Raw genomic sequence first — 18,512 nt, forward strand, 5'->3', positions numbered from 1 at the left:
AACCCTATCATATTTAAAAACCAAACAGCACATACATACCAAACATAAAATATAAAGAGCCTGGGGGAAAGGTGTCTCAACTCCCCCATGCCTGGCGGTATAGGTGGGTTTTAAGTAGTTTACGATCCCTCTCATAGTCACCACTATTGAACAAGGTACCACATATACTGTACCTGTGTGTTTTGTTTTTCTTGCCTAAATGTAAAATCTTACTTTTTTCACCATTGAATTTCGTTTTGAGTTGAATTTCGTTTTGCATTTCGTAATTCCAAGTTACCATCTTTGCCCTATAATGGGATTAATGGGCTTCCAGCTAAACCAGTAGATGACATGATGGCTACTACGTGTCCCAACTACACAGCCTGCTAGCTTTATTTGATCCACACACATCTGTCTCTGTGGGGACTGACAAGCTGATGAATGAAATAAAAGCTAATAAAGACATTAGACCTGGAACTTTATATAATCCTTGGCATTTTGGAGATTAAACTGTTGCCTTGTTGGAACAATACTCAAGAGTTACTGTTATAAGATGTTAAACGATGTATGGATTTTAAAAACTACGTTATTGAAGGACTACTTATTTTTAAAAAAGATTTTAGACATAGCATTAACTATGTGGCACCATTTTTTAAAGGATGGGCAAGGAATATGCTATTTACAGTCACATTCCTCAGACAGCTCTTAATAGAACTTTGCTTTCAAACAATGCCCACAGCCTCTTTGAATGGAAGGTGCAAAGGATTACAGAGACACACAATTTATGCACTTGTAATAACTTACAGGTGGAAAATTTGACTCATTACTTTTTACATCGCAATCTTTTATCAGGAACCCAGAGCTAGATTTATTACAACTTTGTTATCCCAACTGAATGGATGTATTATTGAACAAGTACATTGTACTTGGACAATGGTGTACAAGAACTTTGGGAACTGGGCAGCATGTAAGTCCAAATAAATAAATTTCCCCTCCTTGCACTGCGATTGACTGGTCTGAGGACGTGACCCGTGTTACATGAAGAGGATTACTGTAGTTTGAAAAGACGCAAGACTGAACAAACATCCCTGCAATTATTCCTGGCGAGCTTTTCAAAACTGGTTGTTGCTCCTTCCTAGGGCTGAGAGGGTGTAAACGGTTCTGCCTCGGCGCCTTCACAATTAATGGGCGCAAAATTACATTGCGTTCTGCTTTTTAAGGAACTACACCTCCCAGAAACCCTCACGGATGCTTTTTATTCGCCACCCTAAATCATTAAAAGCCTCAGGTTTATAAAGCGGGAGTCAAAAGTCCGCGGGAGCAAAATAAAGCGCGGCCGGCTTTGAGGGAACTTTTACTCGGATGGCGGCGCCCCGCGTTCTGGTCTTGCCTTCCCCCGCCTGCCTGTATGACGACCCGGTCCAGGTGAAGATCGAGGGCCTCTCTCCCTTCCAGGAGGTCACCGTCGCGGCCTCTTTGGTGGATGAAAGCGGCAACCTTTTCCAATCGCGCGCTTACTATCGGACCGGGGGCGACGGGGAGCTGGACCTCAGCTGCTCCCCGTCGCTGGGCGGCAGCTACTCCGGGGTGGAGCCCATGGGTTTGCTGTGGACGCTGGAATCCACGACGCCCCACAAGAGGCTGAGGAAGAGGAACGTCCTCACCCCTTTCTGGGTCACCTACGAGGTGTACGGCGGCCGCGGAGTCTCCGGCTCGCCCCTTTGCAGCTGCCGCAGCGAGAGGCGCTTCATGGCCGAAGGCGTGCGGAGAGTGCCCGTGCGAGAAGGCCGCCTCAGAGCCACGCTCTTCTGTCCGCCCGGTGAGTGGCAAACTTGCACCGGTGGCTGAGGGCTGAAACCCCCACGGGGATCGCGGGGCTGAGAATCCCTGAAACAAACACGACTGAGGAAGGCTGGGTGGAAAAGCGGGCAGCGTAGGAACTCGCTGGAAACTCTTTCATTCTTCAATTAGATTTATTGTTAGAGTTGTAGGTCATCTAGTGCAACCCCCCTTCTCCCCAAGCAGGAGTTCCTACCAGGGGATGCTTGCTACTATCACCGCTACTGGTGCGCTGCATGCACAGCATTGGCTGTATGTCGCGGGAAATTATTTCATCCTTAATTTAGATTTATTATTAGAGTTAGAAGGGACCTTGTAGGTCATCTAGTCCAACCCCCTTTCAAGCAGGAGTTCCTATTAGGGGGGGAGTGCTACTACTACAGCCGCTACCAATACATTGCATTGGTAGAGGCGGCACATGGACATCTGTTTCAATAACTACCAATACACTTGGCATCCATGAATCTGTCTAATCCTGCCTTGAAGCTATCCAGACTGACAGCTGTCACAACCTCTTCTGGAAGTGAATTCCTTAAACAAGGAACCTCTGGTTGAAGAAATATTTCCCTTGATTTGTCCTCACTTTCTTACCTATGAGCTTTAGGGAGTGCCCCCTTGTCCTAGTATTGTGTGATAGAGAAAATAATTTTTCTCCATCCACCTTTTCTATCCCATGCATGATTTTATACACTTCGATCAAGTCACCCCTTAAATGCCCTCTTTCAAGGCTGAAGAGACCAAGGCTTTGCAACCTCCATTTATTGTAGACTAGGCAGTGAAGCACATCTTCATTAGTAGCCTTAAAACAGACCCTTCCGGCATTTATTTTGCAGTGTGCTGGATATCTCTAGATGGTTTGATTTGGGTTTCTGGAAGTCCACCACCTGTTGGAGAACTTTAGTTTGGGAAAGGGTGTCTTAAATTGTGGGTTTTGTAAGGGCTGATCTCTGAATTTATAATCCTATAAAACCTTGTTCTTTTTCATGTCTTTTTAGGCCCTGGGCCTTTCCCAGCACTTATTGACTTGTATGGATCTGGAGGCGGACTGGTGGAGTATAGAGCAAGTCTTTTGGCAAGCAGAGGTTTTGTTACACTGGCGGTTGCTTTTTTAGATTTTGAAGATCTCCCAGATTTCCCAGAGTTCCTTGACTTAGATTATTTTGGTGAAGCAATAGAGTTCTTGCAAAAGCAACAAAAGGTATCCAAGCAAACTGAGATCATGGGTAATGGGGTGTTGACTTTTCAGCAAAATTTTTTTTTAATAGTTTTATAGTATACTGCAGTTAATCTGAAGTCTTTTTGGAACTGAAGACTTTAGTTTATACTGAAATTCATAAATGCAAACTTATCTTAAATTGATACTGAATTCTTGGGTTTGGTTCCAACGTGGTGCAAAAAGTTCCATTTGGGTTCAACTTCGTGTTCTCCAAATTTGTTATGTATTTTGAAGGTTATAATTGCAGACCATTTGTAGGAAATGAAGTTAGGAGATACATTTTAATTAATGGGGAAATGATGGATATGGATATTAAAGTAATTTTTTCCTATGTTTTCAGGTTAAATCTATGAATATTGGAGTCCTGGGACTATCTAAAGGTGCAGATCTCGCTGTCGCTTTAGCTGCATTTTACCCAGACATTCAAGCGGCCGTCAGCATTTCTGGCACAGGGGTAAATCGTATTACCCCCTTGAAAGTGAAAGGACACATCATTCCACCTCATCCTTATGATTTGGAGAAGGCCAAAGTTGCTGATGTTTCGAATGCATTGAATATTAGTGAAATAATGGATGATCCCAAAGACCCATCGACCTGGCCATGCCGCATCCCTGTTGAAAGGTCCTTCAGCAAGTACCTCTTCCTATGTGGTCAGGATGACCAAAACTTGAAAAGTCAAATGTTCTGCCAAGAAGCTGTTAGTCGCCTTCAGCAGAATGGGCGTCATGTGGAGTTCTATTGCTATCCTGGAGCTGGGCACCTCTTGGAGCCTCCTTATATGCCCTTGTGCTATATTTCATTTTACAAGATGTTTGGGACCCTGATAGTCTGGGGTGGAAAGTGGAAAGAACACGCAGAGGCACAGGAAGATGCCTGGCGAAGAATATTGGCCTTTTTCAGACAACACTTGCGGGTGCCAAGTTTGAAAAGTACTTTATAGGGTGCAGATTTTTGCTTGCTCATAAGAAAGGCAAAAATTCTCATCCTACTTTAGATGTCAGTTGGAAACCAGGTTAAACTCAGAGGGATGGTCTTTAGAAAGTATATTTCAAGTATACCAATGGTGCACTGCAATTTTCATTAGTTTGGTGAAAAGTCTTCCAGTTGGAAACCCTTAAGCACCTTACACATACATCATATGTATTAAACGGGTCTATGTGTCAGAGTTCCAGATAGCACCCAAACTTAAATCAGAATCCAAGGCAAAGTTTTCCTCAAAGTTACAATTTATTGCCAGAGCCATGCTGGTACCGCTAAGGGAAACACTCCCAAAGTTTCCCACTGAATTGAAAGTTGACACCCCTTGTACTCCCACCTCCAAAATTGTCATGTTGCGCATAATAACATAGGAAGAGCCATGCTGAATTGGCTGAAAGCCCATCGAGTCCAGCATTCTGTGTCACGCAGTGGCCCACTAATTGTCCATGGGGATCTCGAGCAGAAAGAGGACAAAACCCTCTCTCCGGTTGCAGTTTGAGTATTTCATATTGATAGGCTACAAAAACCTGAATAATCTGATTTGCAAATTGTTTCTGTAAACCATAAGAGGATGTTTTACATGCCAATGGGCCCATACAAGTGAATTGTACATGCATATACAATTCACCTGAATACAGTTGCTGTACCCGATAAACAATTTCTGCTCCCTCCTCGATACTACATACATGTTCTCTCCCAGCTGTACATCTTTGAATTTGGATATTCAAGATTACTGTGGTAAAAAAACAATCCTTAAACTGCTGCCACAAATGTCATTAGCGATGTAGTGGTTTCAGGCCTTTTGGGAAAGCAACATCCCGTTCCTCTTTTGCCAATGACACTGGCAGCACGGTGCGTCTTCTGCAAGGGCAGAGATCAACTTTGTGTTCATCTCTTTCCACCATGGTTTAGAGCCCTTTCAACAAAGGGAGACATTGTGGCCCAGACATAGCTTGTATCTCAGCAAGTGCTGGATTGCTGAGCCCATTATGGGTTTTCTCTACGGTTTCTCATCATGTACGGTTGAGAGATCTAACTTCATCTCAAGATTCTTCTCCTTCCTCTTGTTTTATCTGGCTGGACGCATTTGTTGTTGGCAGGGGGTCAGAGATCGACTCCTAGGTCCCTCTGTGGGGTCCCTCAGGGGTCGGTCCTCTCCCCTCTGCTGTTTAATATCTACATGAAACCGCTGGGTGAGAACATCCGACAGCACAGGGTGAATTATCAACAGTACACTGATGACACTCAGCTGTACATCTCCACCCTGTGCCAACTCAGTGAAGCAGTGGAGGTGATGTGCCGGTGTCTGGAGGCTGTTAGGGTTTGGATGGGTGTTAACAGGCTCAAGCTCAACCCCGACGTGGTTTCCCCCCCCCGCCGGGACAATTCCATCTGTCTGTCCATCACTCGGGGGGGACTTTTGACCCTTTCAGAGAGGGTCTGCAACTTGGGAGTCCACCTTGATCCACAGCTGAGCCTAGAACACCATTTCTCAGCTGTGGCGAGGGGGGTATTTGCACAGGTTTGTCTGATGCACCAGTTGTGGCCCTATTTCGACAGGGAGTCTCACAGTCACTCAGGCCCTTATCACCTCGAGGTTCGATTACTGCAATTTCCTCTACATGGGGCTACTTTTAACGAATGCTTGGAGACTGCAGTTAGTGCAAAATGCAGCTGCGTGAGCTGTTATGGGCCTTCTAAGCTATAGCCATATTTCACTGTCACTCCACAAGCTGCATTGACTACTGATTCATCTCCAAATATACATCATGTTAGTCATGACTTATAAAGTCTTACATGGCTTAGGACCAGGTTACTTATGGGACCGCCTTCTACCTCATGTATCCCAGTGGCTGATCAGGTCCCACAGAGTTGGTCTTCTCCAGGTCCTGTCACCTAAGCAAAGCTGCCTGGCGGGACCTAGGGGTAGAGCCTTTTCTGTGGCAGCTCCGGCCCTTTGGAATCAACTCCCTCCAGAGATTTGTACTGCACCCACCCTCCTGGTCTTTCGTAAGGTCTCAAAAATTCATCTTTGCTGGCAGACTTGGAGCCGTTGAGTACTGACATCCTACTCCGGCTGAATGTCTGATTGTGAGGGAATGAATGTGGATGATGGTTTTAATAAGATTAGATGAGTTTTAATGTTTGGATTTCTTTCATGTTTCATTTCTGTATTCTTGCCTTGTAAGCCGCCCTGAGTGTACGGAGAAGAGTGGTCTAGAAATTCAAATAATAAATCAATAAATCAATAAATCAGTCTTGTTTGAGTTCTTCTGATCTTTTAGGCCAGCGGTCCCCAAACTACGGCCCGTGGGCCACATGCGGCCCACTGAGGCCATTTATCCGGCCCGCCGGGGAGTGACAAGAGCACAGGGAAAAGAGAGAGAGAAAGAAGGAAAAGGGTAATAAAGGGAGGGAAGGAGAAGTAGAGAGGAAGGAAGGAGGGAAGGAAGGAGAAATGGAGGGAACAAGGAAGAACGGAAGGAAGGAAGCATGAAATGGAGGGACAGAGGAAAGAAGGACTGTTTCGGGGGGGTAATTTTTTTTTATTTTTCTCTCAACATACATTCAAACAACACAGTGTACCATCTAATTTTCCATGAATAAAATGCAGTATTTTGTTAGTAACTAATATCAATCATCAAAAAAGTTGCAAAGTTTTTTTTCTAATTTTGTCATCCAGTTACATTCATTTTCTTTTAATTAAATTTCCTCCTTAATGTTCCTTCAAAAAGTGCAACACCAATTATATTTCTAACTTATTAACCATTGTGCCAAAGTGCTTCCTTCTTTCTTTATACATTTATCATAAGCCAAGAAAACCTTGTATAGCCAATCAGATGTCAACAAAAGAAAATTAAAAACAAAAAATAAACATATATGAATTTCAGACCTTCTCCCCCCTCTAAATAGTACATTCCCATTTTGTTTTTTACTTTAAAACAAGGTATGTGCAGTGTGCATAGGAATTTGTTCATAGGTTTTTTTTATAGTCCGGCCCTCCAACAGTCCGAGGGACAGTGAACTGGCCCCCTGTGTAAAAAGTTTGGGGACCCCTGTTTTAGGCTGTAGCTCTTCAGTGCGTGACAATAGGTGATTTGGGAGCTACAAGTTGCCTTGTCTTTCCAAACATGTTCATTTAGACCTGTCATGGTGAACCTTTTTTCCCCTCGGGTGCTGAAAGCCTGTTCTCTCACACTATCGCACTTGTATGAGTGCCCACACCCATAATTCAATACCTGGGGAGGGCAAAAATTGCCTCCCTTGTCCTTCTGGAGGCCAGAAACACCCATTTCCCAATTTCTGGTGGGCATGGTAGGCCCATTTTTCACCCTCCCTAGGCAAAAACACCCTCTCCCATCTCCCAGAGACCCTCCAGAAGCCAAAAATGCCCTCCCAGAGCCTCTATGTGAGTCAAAAATCAGTTGGCTGGTATGCACATGTGTCCCGGAACTGATCTAGGGCAGCAGCTAAGATGCCGTCAGATATAGCTCAGAATACTATTAATAGTATTAAAAGATTTTTTCTTTCTTGGTGTGATATGGAATATGATCTAAAATACTCCGATTATCAGTTGCTGGATTTTCTCACTAAAGCTGCACAACCGATCTTGGATTCTTCTTGAAACGGCTAACCTTTTACATCTGATATGGAACTGTGCTTACAATTTTTTAAAATATATTTATTCATGTAATTTAAATAAATAATTTCATAATTGACCTCATAAAGACAAAAGGCAATTTTTATATCACACGAATGCATTATAGGAGCTGTTGGTCAAACTGTATCTTACACAGCTGTTTTCCTATTTTCAATGAAATGTTTTGTCTCATCACAATGTTAATTACCAAATCATTTTCTGATTAAGGTAACAATATTATCTTAAAAAATTAAGCAGATTTTCTATCTCCATTTCAATGAGATTTCAAGATAATGTTTGGAAATGACACCATCTACTTCTAAAATGGATTCCTGCAGATAAACAGTGTTTTAATGCCCTAAATATCTTTGGGATGAAAAAAACTGGAGTAGTGATCAGTGTATGGTATCTACTAGCTTTCTGTTTCTTTACCCATTAGGTCTTCAAGCATTATGTTCATTTCTGAGTTCAGGCCTGGTTCAAGCATTACATTATGTCACATTGTTTGCACTGCAATCATTGCAACATTTCTATGTTTCTAGGATAGAAGCTGCCTCTCAGAATGATCAGGATCAACACGTACACAAGGAAAAGAATTACAGAATACTTACTGTTGTCATAATTTCTGACAGAGTACAGAAAGAATAAAATAGAATAACAGAGTTGGAAGGGACCTGGGAGGTCTAGTCCAACCCCTGCTTAGGCAGGAAACCCTGCACCACTTCAGAGAGATAGTTATCTAATCTTAAAAATTTAAGATTAGATTCTTAAATTTAAAGTTACATTCTTAAATTTAAGAACTTAAATCCATAAACTTCCAGTGTTGAGCATTTACAACTTCTGGAGGCAAGTTGTTCCACTGATTAATTGTTCTAATTGTCACCAAGAAACTTGTCCTACCCTCATGTGTTTTGGAGATTAGTTTGATTCCATCTTCTTTGTGGCAACCCTTGAAATATTGGAACACTGCTATCATGTCACTCCTAGTCCTTCTTTTCCTAAGACGAGACATACCCAGTTCCTGCAACTGTTCTTCATATTTTATCCTCGAGTCCCCTAATCATCTTTGTTGCTCTTCTCTGCCCTCTTTCTTGAGTCTCAACATCTTTTTTACACCATGGTGACCAAAACTGGATGCAGTATTCCAAGAGTGGCCTTACCAAGGCATTGTAAAGTGCTATTAACACGTCATGTGATCTTGATTCTATCTCTCTGTTAATGCAGCCTAGAACGGTGTTGGCTTTTTTGGCCGTTGCTGCACACTGCTGGCTCATATTAAATGGTTGTCCACTAGGACTCCAAGATCCCTCTCATAGTCACCACTGTTGAACAAGGTACCACATATACTGTACCTGTGTGTTTTGTTTTTCTTGCCTAAATTTATTTATTTATTTATTATTTAGATTTGTATGCCGCCCCTCTCCGCAGACTCCGCAGACTAAATGTAGAATCTTACTTTTTTCACCGTTGAATTTTCTTTTGAGTTGAATTTCGTTTTCCATTTCGTAATTTCAAGTTACCACCTTTGCCCTATAATGGGATTAATAGAATAGGCTTCCAGCTAAACCAGTAGATGACATGATGGCTACTACGTGTCCTAACTACACAGCCTGCTAGCTTTATTTGACCCACACACATCTGTCTCTGTGGGGACTGACAAGCTGATGAATGAAATAAAAGCTAATAAAGACATTAGACCTGGAACTTTATATAATACTTGGCATTTTGGAGATTAAACTGTTGCCTTGTTGGAACAATACTCAAGAGTTACTGTTATAAGATGTTAAATGATGTATGGATTTAAAAAGCTACATTATTGAAGGACTACTTAATTTTTAAAAAGATTTTATGCATAGCATTAACTATGTGGTACCATTTTTTAAAGGATGGTCAAGGAATATGCTATTTACAGTCACATTCCTCAGACAGCTCTTAATAGAACTTTGCTTTCAAAAAATGCCCACAGCCTCTTTGAATGGAAGGTGCAAGGATTACCGACTACGCAATATTTATGCACTTGTAATAATAGGTGGAAAATTTGATTCATTACTTATTACACTGCAATCTTTTATCAGGAACCCAGAGCTAGATTTATTACAACTTTGTTATCCCAACTGAATGGATGTATTATTGAACAAGTACATTGTACTTGGACAATGGTGTACAAGAACTTTGGGAACTGGGCAGCATGTAAGTCCAAATAAATAAATTTCCCCTCCTTGCACTGCGATTGACTGGTCTGAGGACGTGACCCGTGTTACATGAAGAGGATTACTGTAGTTTGAAAAGACGCAAGACTGAACAAACATCCCTGCAATTATTCCTGGCGAGCTTTTCAAAACTGGTTGTTGCTCCTTCCTAGGGCTGAGAGGGTGTAAACGGTTCTGCCTCGGCGCCTTCACAATTAATGGGCGCAAAATTACCTCGCGTTCTGCTTTTTAAGGAACTACACCTCCCAGAAACCCTCACGGATGCTTTTTATTCGCCACCCTAACTCATTAAAAGCCTCAGGTTTATAAAGCGGGAGTCAAAAGTCCGCGGGAGCAAAATAAAGCGCGGCCGGCTTTGAGGGAACTTTAACTCGGATGGCGGCGCCCCGCGTTCTGGTCTTGCCTTCTCCCGCCTGCCTGTATGACGACCCGGTCCAGGTGAAGATCGAGGGCCTCTCCCGCTTCCAGGAGGTCACCGTCGCGGCCTCTTTGGTGGATGAAAGCGGCAACCTTTTCCAATCGCGCGCTTACTATCGGACCGGGGGCGACGGGGAGCTGGACCTCAGCTGCTCCCCGTCGCTGGGCGGCAGCTACTCCGGGGTGGAGCCCATGGGCTTGCTGTGGACGCTGGAATCCACGACGCCCCACAAGAGGCTGAGGAAGAGGAACGTCCTCACCCCTTTCTGGGTCACCTATGAGGTGTACGGCGGGCGCGGAGTCTCCAGCTCGCCCCTTTGCAGCTGCCGCAGCGAGAGGCGCTTCATGGCCGAAGGCGTGCGGAGAGTGCCCGTGCGAGAAGGCCGCCTCAGAGCCACGCTCTTCTGCCCGCCCGGTGAGTGGCAAACGTGCACCGGTGGATGAGGGCTGAAACCGCCACGGGGCTCACGGGGCTGAGAATCCCTGAAACAAACACGCTTGAGGAAGGCTGGGTGGAAAAGCGGGCAGCGTAGGAACTCGCTGAAACTACACTGTTCAAAAAAAAAAATAAAGGGAACATTTAAATAACACAACATAGCTCCAAGTAAATCAAACTTCTGTGAAATCAAACTGTCCACTTAGGAAGCAACGCTGATTGACAATTTCACAAGCTGTTGTGCACATTCAACTTTGTACAAAACGAAGTATTCAATGAGAATATTTCATTCATTCAGATCTAGGATGTGTTATTTGAGTGTTCCCTTTATTTTTTTTTTGAGCAGTATATTTCGTCCTTCATTTCAATTTATTAGAGTTGGAAGGGACCATGTAGGTCATCTAGTCCAGTGTTTCCCAACCTTTTTGGAGCCGCGGCACATTTTTCATATTTTCAAAATCCTGGGGAACATGGGGGGGGGGGCGCTAAAAAAAGTTTGGACAAAAAAAATATCTCTTCCTCCCTTTCGCTCTATTTCTCTCTCTCTCCCTCTTTCTCTCTCTTCCTTCCTTTCTCTCTCCATCCCTCTTTCTTTCTCTCTTCCTTCCTTCCTCTCTTTCTGTCTCCTCCTTCCTCTCTCATCTCTTTCCTTCCTCTCCCTCCCTTTCTCTCTTTCCTTTCTCTCCCTTTCTGTCTATCCTTTCTATCTCTCACCCCTTCTCCCTCTTTCATTCCCTTTCTCTCCCTCCCTTTCTCTCTCATTCCTTTCTCTCCCTCTTTCCTTCCTATCTCTCTTTCTTTTTCTCCCTCCTTCATATCTTCTTTCTCTCCCCCTTCCTCCCTCTTTCCCTTTTCCCCCTCCCTTTCTCTTCCTTTTTCTCTATCCTTTCTACTTCTTACTCTTTCTTTCTCTCCCTCCTTCATTCAATTTTCTCTCCCTCCCTTCCTCCCTCTTTCCTTTCTCTCCCTCCCTTTCTCTTCCTTTTTCTCTATCCTTTCTACTTCTTACTCTTTCTTTCTCTCCCTCCTTCATTCAATTTTCTCTCCCCCCTTCCTCCCTCTTTCCTTTCTCTCCCTCCCTTTCTCTTCCTTTTTCTCTATCCTTTCTACTTCTTACTCTTTCTTTCTCTCCCTCCTTCATTCAATTTTCTCTCCCACCTTCCTCCCTCTTTCCTTTCTCCCCCTCTTTCTCTTCCTTTATCTCTATCCTTTCTACTTCTTACTCTTTCTTTCTCTCCCTCCTTCATTCAATTTTCTCTCCCTCCCTTACTCTCTCTTTCCTTTCTCTCCCTCCCTTGTTCTCCCCTGGGGCTGCCTGTGCCTGCCCTGCACCACCCAACACGGACGGACAGCCCCCGGTCGTCGGTTCGTCGCCCCCCACCCCCCCACGGAGGGAGATCGGGCTGGCGGGGGCGGCGAATCCACCTCCCCAACCGCGCGGAGGGAAATCCGGTAGGCGGGCGGGTGGCCGCGGCTCCCTGCGCGCCCCTGGAAAAGCCTACAGGGCCACCTACAGGGAACGGTGCCCGGGGCCGCTTTGGCCGCCCCCCGCCATCTCCCCGCGACTGCCTGCGCCGCTGCAGCCGCGCCCCCCCCGCTCCCACCGCCAGTGCCCTCCCGCCGGGCCCCAAAGGACACTTGCCGATGACGACAGGGAAGCTTCAGCTGGGCGGGCGCTGCCGTGCCGGTGCCTCCGACCTCCCGGTTCCTGCTCGATGCCGCGGCCCAGCTGAAGCTTCCCTGTCGCCTGGGCGGGGCGCTGCGGTGCCTCTGAACTCTCCGCTCCTGCCCGATGCCGCGGTTTCTGGCGCTCTCCTGCGCGCCCCTGGAAAAGCCTACAGGGAACGGTGCCCGGGGCCGCTTTAGCCGCCCCCCCCGCCATCTCCCCGCGACTGCCTGAGCGAAGAATGGAGCTCTCCTTCCTGCCTTCCTTCTTTGGGGCCCAGCAGGAGAGTGCCAGAAACCGCAGCATCGGGCAGGAGCGGAGAGTTCAGAGGCACCGCAGCGCCCCGCCCAGGCGGCACACCTGGCGATGTCTCGCGGCACACCAGTGTGCCGCGGCACACCGGTTGGGAAACGCTGATCTAGTCCAACCCCCCCCCCAAGCAGGAGTCCCTACCAGGGCAGATTACTACTATCCCCGCTACAGGTGTGCTGCATCCGCAGTTTGGCTGTGTCGCTGGAAACTCATTCTTCATTTAGATTTATTATTAGAGTTGGAAGGGACCTTGTAGGTCATCTAGTCCAACCCCTACCCCCAACCAGGAGTTCCTGCCCGGCGGGAAGAGCAAAGGTGGTGGCGGGAGTAGCGGAGGCGAGCCGGAGAAGAAAGAAGCGGCAGGAACTGCGGGGGGGGGGGTAGCCGGCGTAACGAGCCCTTGCCGCAGCTATCCACCGCTTCTTTCTTCTCCGCCTCGCCTCCGCTACTCCCGCCGCCGCCTTTGCCTCTTGCCCGGCGGGAAGAGCAAAGGTGGCGGCGGGAGTAGCGGAGGTGAGGCGGAGAAGAAAGAAGCGGCAGATAGCTGCGGCAAGGGCTCGTTACGCCGGCTACCCCCCCGCAGTTCCTGCCGCCGGGCATGGCGCTCAACCCCAGCAAAGCCGGCGGCGGCAAAGTGGCAGGGTCCAGCCCTCTAGCCGGCGCCTCGCCAGCTATCCGCCGCTTCTTTCTTCTCGCCCGGCAGGAAGAGCAAAGGTGGCGGCGGGAGTAGCGGAGGCGAGGCGGAGAAGAAAGAAGTGGCAGATAGCTGCGGCAAGGGCTCGTTACGCCGGCTACCCCCCCGCAGTTCCTGCCGCCGGGCGTGGCGCTCAACCCCAGCAAAGCCGGCGGCGGCAAAGCGGCAGGGTCCAGCCCTCTAGCCGGCGCCTCGCCAGCTATCCGCCGCTTCTTTCTTCTCGCCCGGCGGGAGAGCAAAGGTGGCGGCGGGAGTAGCGGAGGCGAGGCGGAGAAGAAAGAAGAAAAGAAAAAATAAAAATAAAAGGAAGAGGTTTTGGTTTTTTTTAAATGCTGTCTTCCCCCGCCCCCTTCAGCAACTGTTTCAGAACTCTCACATATTTGAATACGTTCCATTCTAAGATGGTTGTGGCAGTTGACAGTTTGAATGCCTTTGTCAGTTCTAGGAGGGCCGTTGAGCAACCTGTTTACTAATTGTCCAACAGCTGGTTACACTTGACTTTACCTGAAGAGGTGACTGTTTGATGCTTTATTAAGTTTAGTTACTGCAAATGAATTTTAGGACAATTCTTAATCTTGTTTTTCCCTCAATTTGGGCTGTCAGCATTCTTAGCTATGCTAAGTGGGGTGGAAATCTCTTCAGGCATAGTCAACAGCATTAAAATGGTGGGCCCCACAAGGATTGAAGCCTTTTTACGTGTGTGTGATAGCCACCACCACACATACAAAAAATGTAATTTGATAATGTTATTTTACATTTTTAAAAAAATCTTAATTATTTTGTTTTAACGTTTTATTACATTCATTAAATTGTATACTGCTCAGAGTCCTGCTATAAGCCAATTACAAATTTAGAGACAGACAGACAGATAGACAGACAGATGATGGATGGATGGATGGATGGATGGATGGATAGATAGATAGATAGATAGAAAGATATATGATGGATAGGTAGATAGATAGATAGATAGATAGATAGATAGACAGACAGAAAGATATATGATGGATGGATGGATAGGTAGATAGATAGATAGACAGACAGACAGACAGACAGATAATGGATGGAGGATGGATGGATGGATAGATAGATAGATAGATAGATAGACAGAAAGATATATGATGGATGGATAGGTAGATAGATAGACAGACAGACAGACAGACAGATGATGGATGGAGGATGGATGGATGGATGGATAGATAGATAGATAGATAGACATACAGACCGACAGAAAGATATATGATAGATGGATAGAAGATAGGTAGGTAGGTAGGTAGATAGATAGATAGTTAAATAGATAGAGGGAGAGATAAATAGATGAGGAAGATGGAATGATAGAAAAGTAGTTAGGTAGTTAGGTAGTTAGGTTTGATGTTTGATGACAAGCAGTCTTATGTTTTCCTGCTAAACAGCTGCATGTCATAAGCAGTTGAATTAAAATTATTATCATATTGAAATCAAATCTGATGGGTTTTTTTTCATTTTTATTTGGTGTGCGTCAGAAGAGGGGTAGTCTTATACGGCGAGTATATCTCAAATTCTATATTTTAACTGGAAAAGTTAGGGGGTCGTCTTATACACCCAGTCGTCTTATACGCCGGAAAATACGGAAGTTAAAATACAGAATTATTCCAGATCTGAATAGAGAAGTGTTCCAGCTCAGTAAAACTAGGAATGCTGTTTCACAACTGGATGAAACTCCCTGATCTCCTTTTATTGCAGACTAGGCAGTGAAGCAAGGCTTCATCAGTAGTCTTAAAACAAGGCTGGGTATCTCCAAATCTCTAAATGGTTTGATTTGGGTTTCTGGAAGTTTAGCTTGGGAAAGGGTGTCTTAAATTGTGGATTTTTGTAAAGGCTGGTCTCTGAATTTATAATCCTATAAAACCTTGTTCTTTTTGATGTCTTTTTAGGCCCTGGGCCTTTCCCAGCACTTATTGACTTGTATGGATATGGAGGCGGACTGGTGGAGTATAGAGCAAGTCTTTTGGCAAGCAGAGGTTTTGTTACACTGGCGGTTGCTTTTTTAGATTTTGAAGATCTCCCAGATTTCCCAGAGTTCCTTGACTTAGAATATTTTGGTGAAGCAATAGAGTTCTTGCAAAAGCAACCAAAGGTATCCAAGCAAACTGAGATCATGGGTAATGGGGTGTTGACTTCTGAGCAAAAAAATAATTTTGTAATACATACCACAGTTAATCTAAAGTTTTGTTGGAACTGAAAACTTGAGTTTATACTGAGTTCCATTTGGGTTCAACTTCATGTTCTCCAAATTTGTTATATATTTTGAAGGTTATAATTGCAGACCATTTATAGGAAATGAAGTTTTGAGATACATTTTAATTAATGGGGAAATAATGGATATGGATATTAAGGTATTTTTTTTCTCATGGTTTCAGGTTAAATCTATGAATATTGGAGTTCTGGGACTATCTAAAGGTGCAGATCTCGCTGTTGCTTTAGCTGCATTTTACCCAGACATCCAAGCGGCCGTCAGCATTTCTGGCACAGGGGTAAATGGTTTTATCCCCTTGAAAGTGAAAGGACACATCATTCCACCTCATCCTTATGATATTGAAAAGGCCAAAGTTGCTGATGTTCCGAATGCATTGAATATTAGTGAAATGATGGATGACCCCAAAGACCCATCGACCTGGCCATGCCGCATCCCTGTTGAAAAGTCCTTCAGCAAGTACCTCTTCCTATGTGGTCAGGATGACCAAAACTTGAAAAGTCAGATGTTCTGCCAAGAAGCTGTTAGTCGCCTTCAGCAGAATGGGCGTCATGTGGAGTTCTATTGCTACCCTGGAGCTGGGCACCTCTTGGAGCCTCCTTATATGCCCTTGTGCTATACTTCATTTCACAAGATGTTGGGGACCCTTCTAGTCTGGGGTGGAAAGTGGAAAGAACACGCAGAGGCACAGGAAGATGCCTGGCGAAGAATATTGGCCTTTTTCAGACAACACTTGCGGGTGCCAAGTTTGAAAAGTACTTTATAGGGTGCAGATTTTTGCTTGCTCATAAGAAAGGCAAAATTTCTCATCCTACTTTAGATGTCAGTTGGTAACCAAGTTAAACTCAGAGGGATGGTCTTTAGAAAGTATATTTTACCTCTTTCAGGTATACCAATGGTGCACTGCATTTTTCATTAGTTTGGTGAAAACTCTTCTAGTTGGAAACCCTTAAGCACCTTACACATACATCATATGTATTAAACGGATCTATGTGTCATGGTTCCAGATAGCACCCAAACTTAAATCAGAGTCCAATGCAAAGTGTTCCTCAAAGTTCCAACTTATTTTTTTTTTTTTATTATTATTATTATTATTATTATTATTATTATTATTATTATTATTATTATTTATTAGACTTATATGCTGCCCCTCTCCAAGGACCTGCCTTGGGAAACCCGAATCTGACACTCCCAAGGTTTCCCACCCAGTGGAAAGTTCACACCCCACCTCCAAAATTGTCCCATTGCCCATAAGAACATAAGAAGAGCCATGCTGAATCGGCCCAAAGCCCATTGAGTCCAGCATTCTGTGTTACACAGTGGCCCACCAATTGTCCATGGGGATCTTGAGCAGAAAGAGGGTAAAACCCTCTCTCCGGTTGCAGTTTGAGTATTTCTTATTGGTAGACTACAAAAAGCTGAATAATCTGATGTGCAAATTGTTTATGTGGACTAGAGGTAAACCGTAAGAGGATGTATTAGATATTGACATGCTTTCAGTGAGCCCATACAAGTGAATTGCACAAGCCTATGCAACCCACCTGAATACAGTTGCCGTACCTGATAAACAATTTCCGCTGCCACCTCGATACTGCATACATGTTTTCTTCTAGCTATACATCTTTGGATATTCAAGGCTACTCTGGTAATAAAATCCTTAAGCTGCTGCCACAAATGTCATTAGCGATGTAGTGGTTTCAAGCCTTTTAACTTTTATGAAAGCAACATCCCGTTCCTCTTCTGCACGGTGCCTCTTCTGCAAGGACATGTACCAACTTTGACTTCATCTCTCTCCACCATGGTTTAGAGCCTTTTCAACAAAGGACCCAGACAAGGAAGCTTGTATCTCAGCAAGTGCTGGATTGCTGAGCCCATCATGAGTATCCTCTACAGTTTCTCACAATGTATAGTTGAGAGATTTAACTTCACCTCAATACTCTTCTCCTTCCTCTTGTTTTATCTAGTTGGATGCAGTCAGTGTTGGCAGAGGGTCAGAGGTCGGCTCCTAGGGCCCTCCCCTGTGGGGTTCTTCAGGGGTCGGTCCTCTCCCCTCTGCTGTTTAATATCTACATGAAACGCCTGGGTCACATCCGATGACATGGGGTGAATTATCAGCAGTACAATGATGACACTCAGCAGTACATCTCCACCCTGTGCCAACTCAGTGAAGCAGTGGAGGTGACGTACCAGTGTCTGGAGGCTGTTAGGGTCTGGATGGGTGCAGGCTCAAGCCCGACAAGATGGAGTGGCTGCGATTTTTGCCCTCCCAAGACAATTCCATCTGTTCTTCCATCACTCAGGGGGGACTTTTGACCCCCTCATAGTGGGTCCACAACTTAGGAGTTCTCCTTGATCCATGGCTGAGCCTTGAACACCATCTCTCGGCTGTGGGGAGGGTTTTTTTTGCACAGGTCCGTCTGATGCAGTTGGTGCACATGGTGCACCAGTTGCAGCCCTATTTGGATAGGGAGTCTCTTCTCACAGTCACGCTCTCATCACCTCGAGGTTCGAGGCCAGGCCCTCTATATGGGGCTACCTTTAAAGAATTTTTGGAGACTGTAGTTAGTGCAAAATTCAGCTGCGCAAACCGTTATGCGCCTTCCAAGGTATAGCCCATTGATGGCGAACATTTTTTTCCTCGCGTGCCGAAAAAGCATGCGCGAGTGCCTACACCCATAATTTAATGCCTGGGGAGGGCAAAAACAGCTTCCCCCACTCCCCGGAGGCCCTCTGGAGGCCAGAAATGGCCTGTTTCCCAACTTCTGGTGGGCCCAGTAGGCTCATATTTCACTCTCCCCAGGCTCCAAAGGATTCCCTGGAGCCTGGGGAGGGTAAAAACGCCCTCCTTCATCGCCCAAAGCCTCTGTGCAAGCCAAAAATCAGCTGGCCGGCACA

At 45.2% G+C, this 18,512-nt stretch overlaps 2 protein-coding genes across 2 annotated transcripts; both read left to right on the forward strand.

The window, feature by feature from the left end:
* The first annotated feature begins 1,295 nt into the window (after positions 1-1,295).
* On the forward strand, positions 1,296-7,747 carry LOC139157496 (acyl-coenzyme A thioesterase 1-like). The gene is made up of 4 exons (XM_070734314.1): positions 1,296-1,798; positions 2,814-3,016; positions 3,375-6,297; positions 7,078-7,747. The coding sequence occupies exons 1-3, from the start codon at positions 1,342-1,344 to the stop codon at positions 3,972-3,974; spliced, it is 1,260 nt and encodes a 419-aa protein (XP_070590415.1). The 5' UTR covers positions 1,296-1,341; the 3' UTR covers positions 3,975-6,297; positions 7,078-7,747.
* Positions 7,748-10,200: 2,453 nt separating this feature from the next.
* On the forward strand, positions 10,201-16,659 carry LOC139157503 (peroxisomal succinyl-coenzyme A thioesterase-like). The gene is made up of 3 exons (XM_070734327.1): positions 10,201-10,694; positions 15,298-15,500; positions 15,784-16,659. Exons 1-3 carry the CDS (start codon positions 10,238-10,240, stop codon positions 16,381-16,383), a joined length of 1,260 nt encoding a protein of 419 aa, XP_070590428.1. The 5' UTR covers positions 10,201-10,237; the 3' UTR covers positions 16,384-16,659.
* The last annotated feature ends 1,853 nt before the right edge of the window (positions 16,660-18,512 follow it).

The sequence above is a fragment of the Erythrolamprus reginae genome, chromosome 1 (assembly GCF_031021105.1).
Source record: "Erythrolamprus reginae isolate rEryReg1 chromosome 1, rEryReg1.hap1, whole genome shotgun sequence".
Taxonomy (NCBI): Eukaryota; Metazoa; Chordata; class Lepidosauria; order Squamata; family Dipsadidae; genus Erythrolamprus; species Erythrolamprus reginae.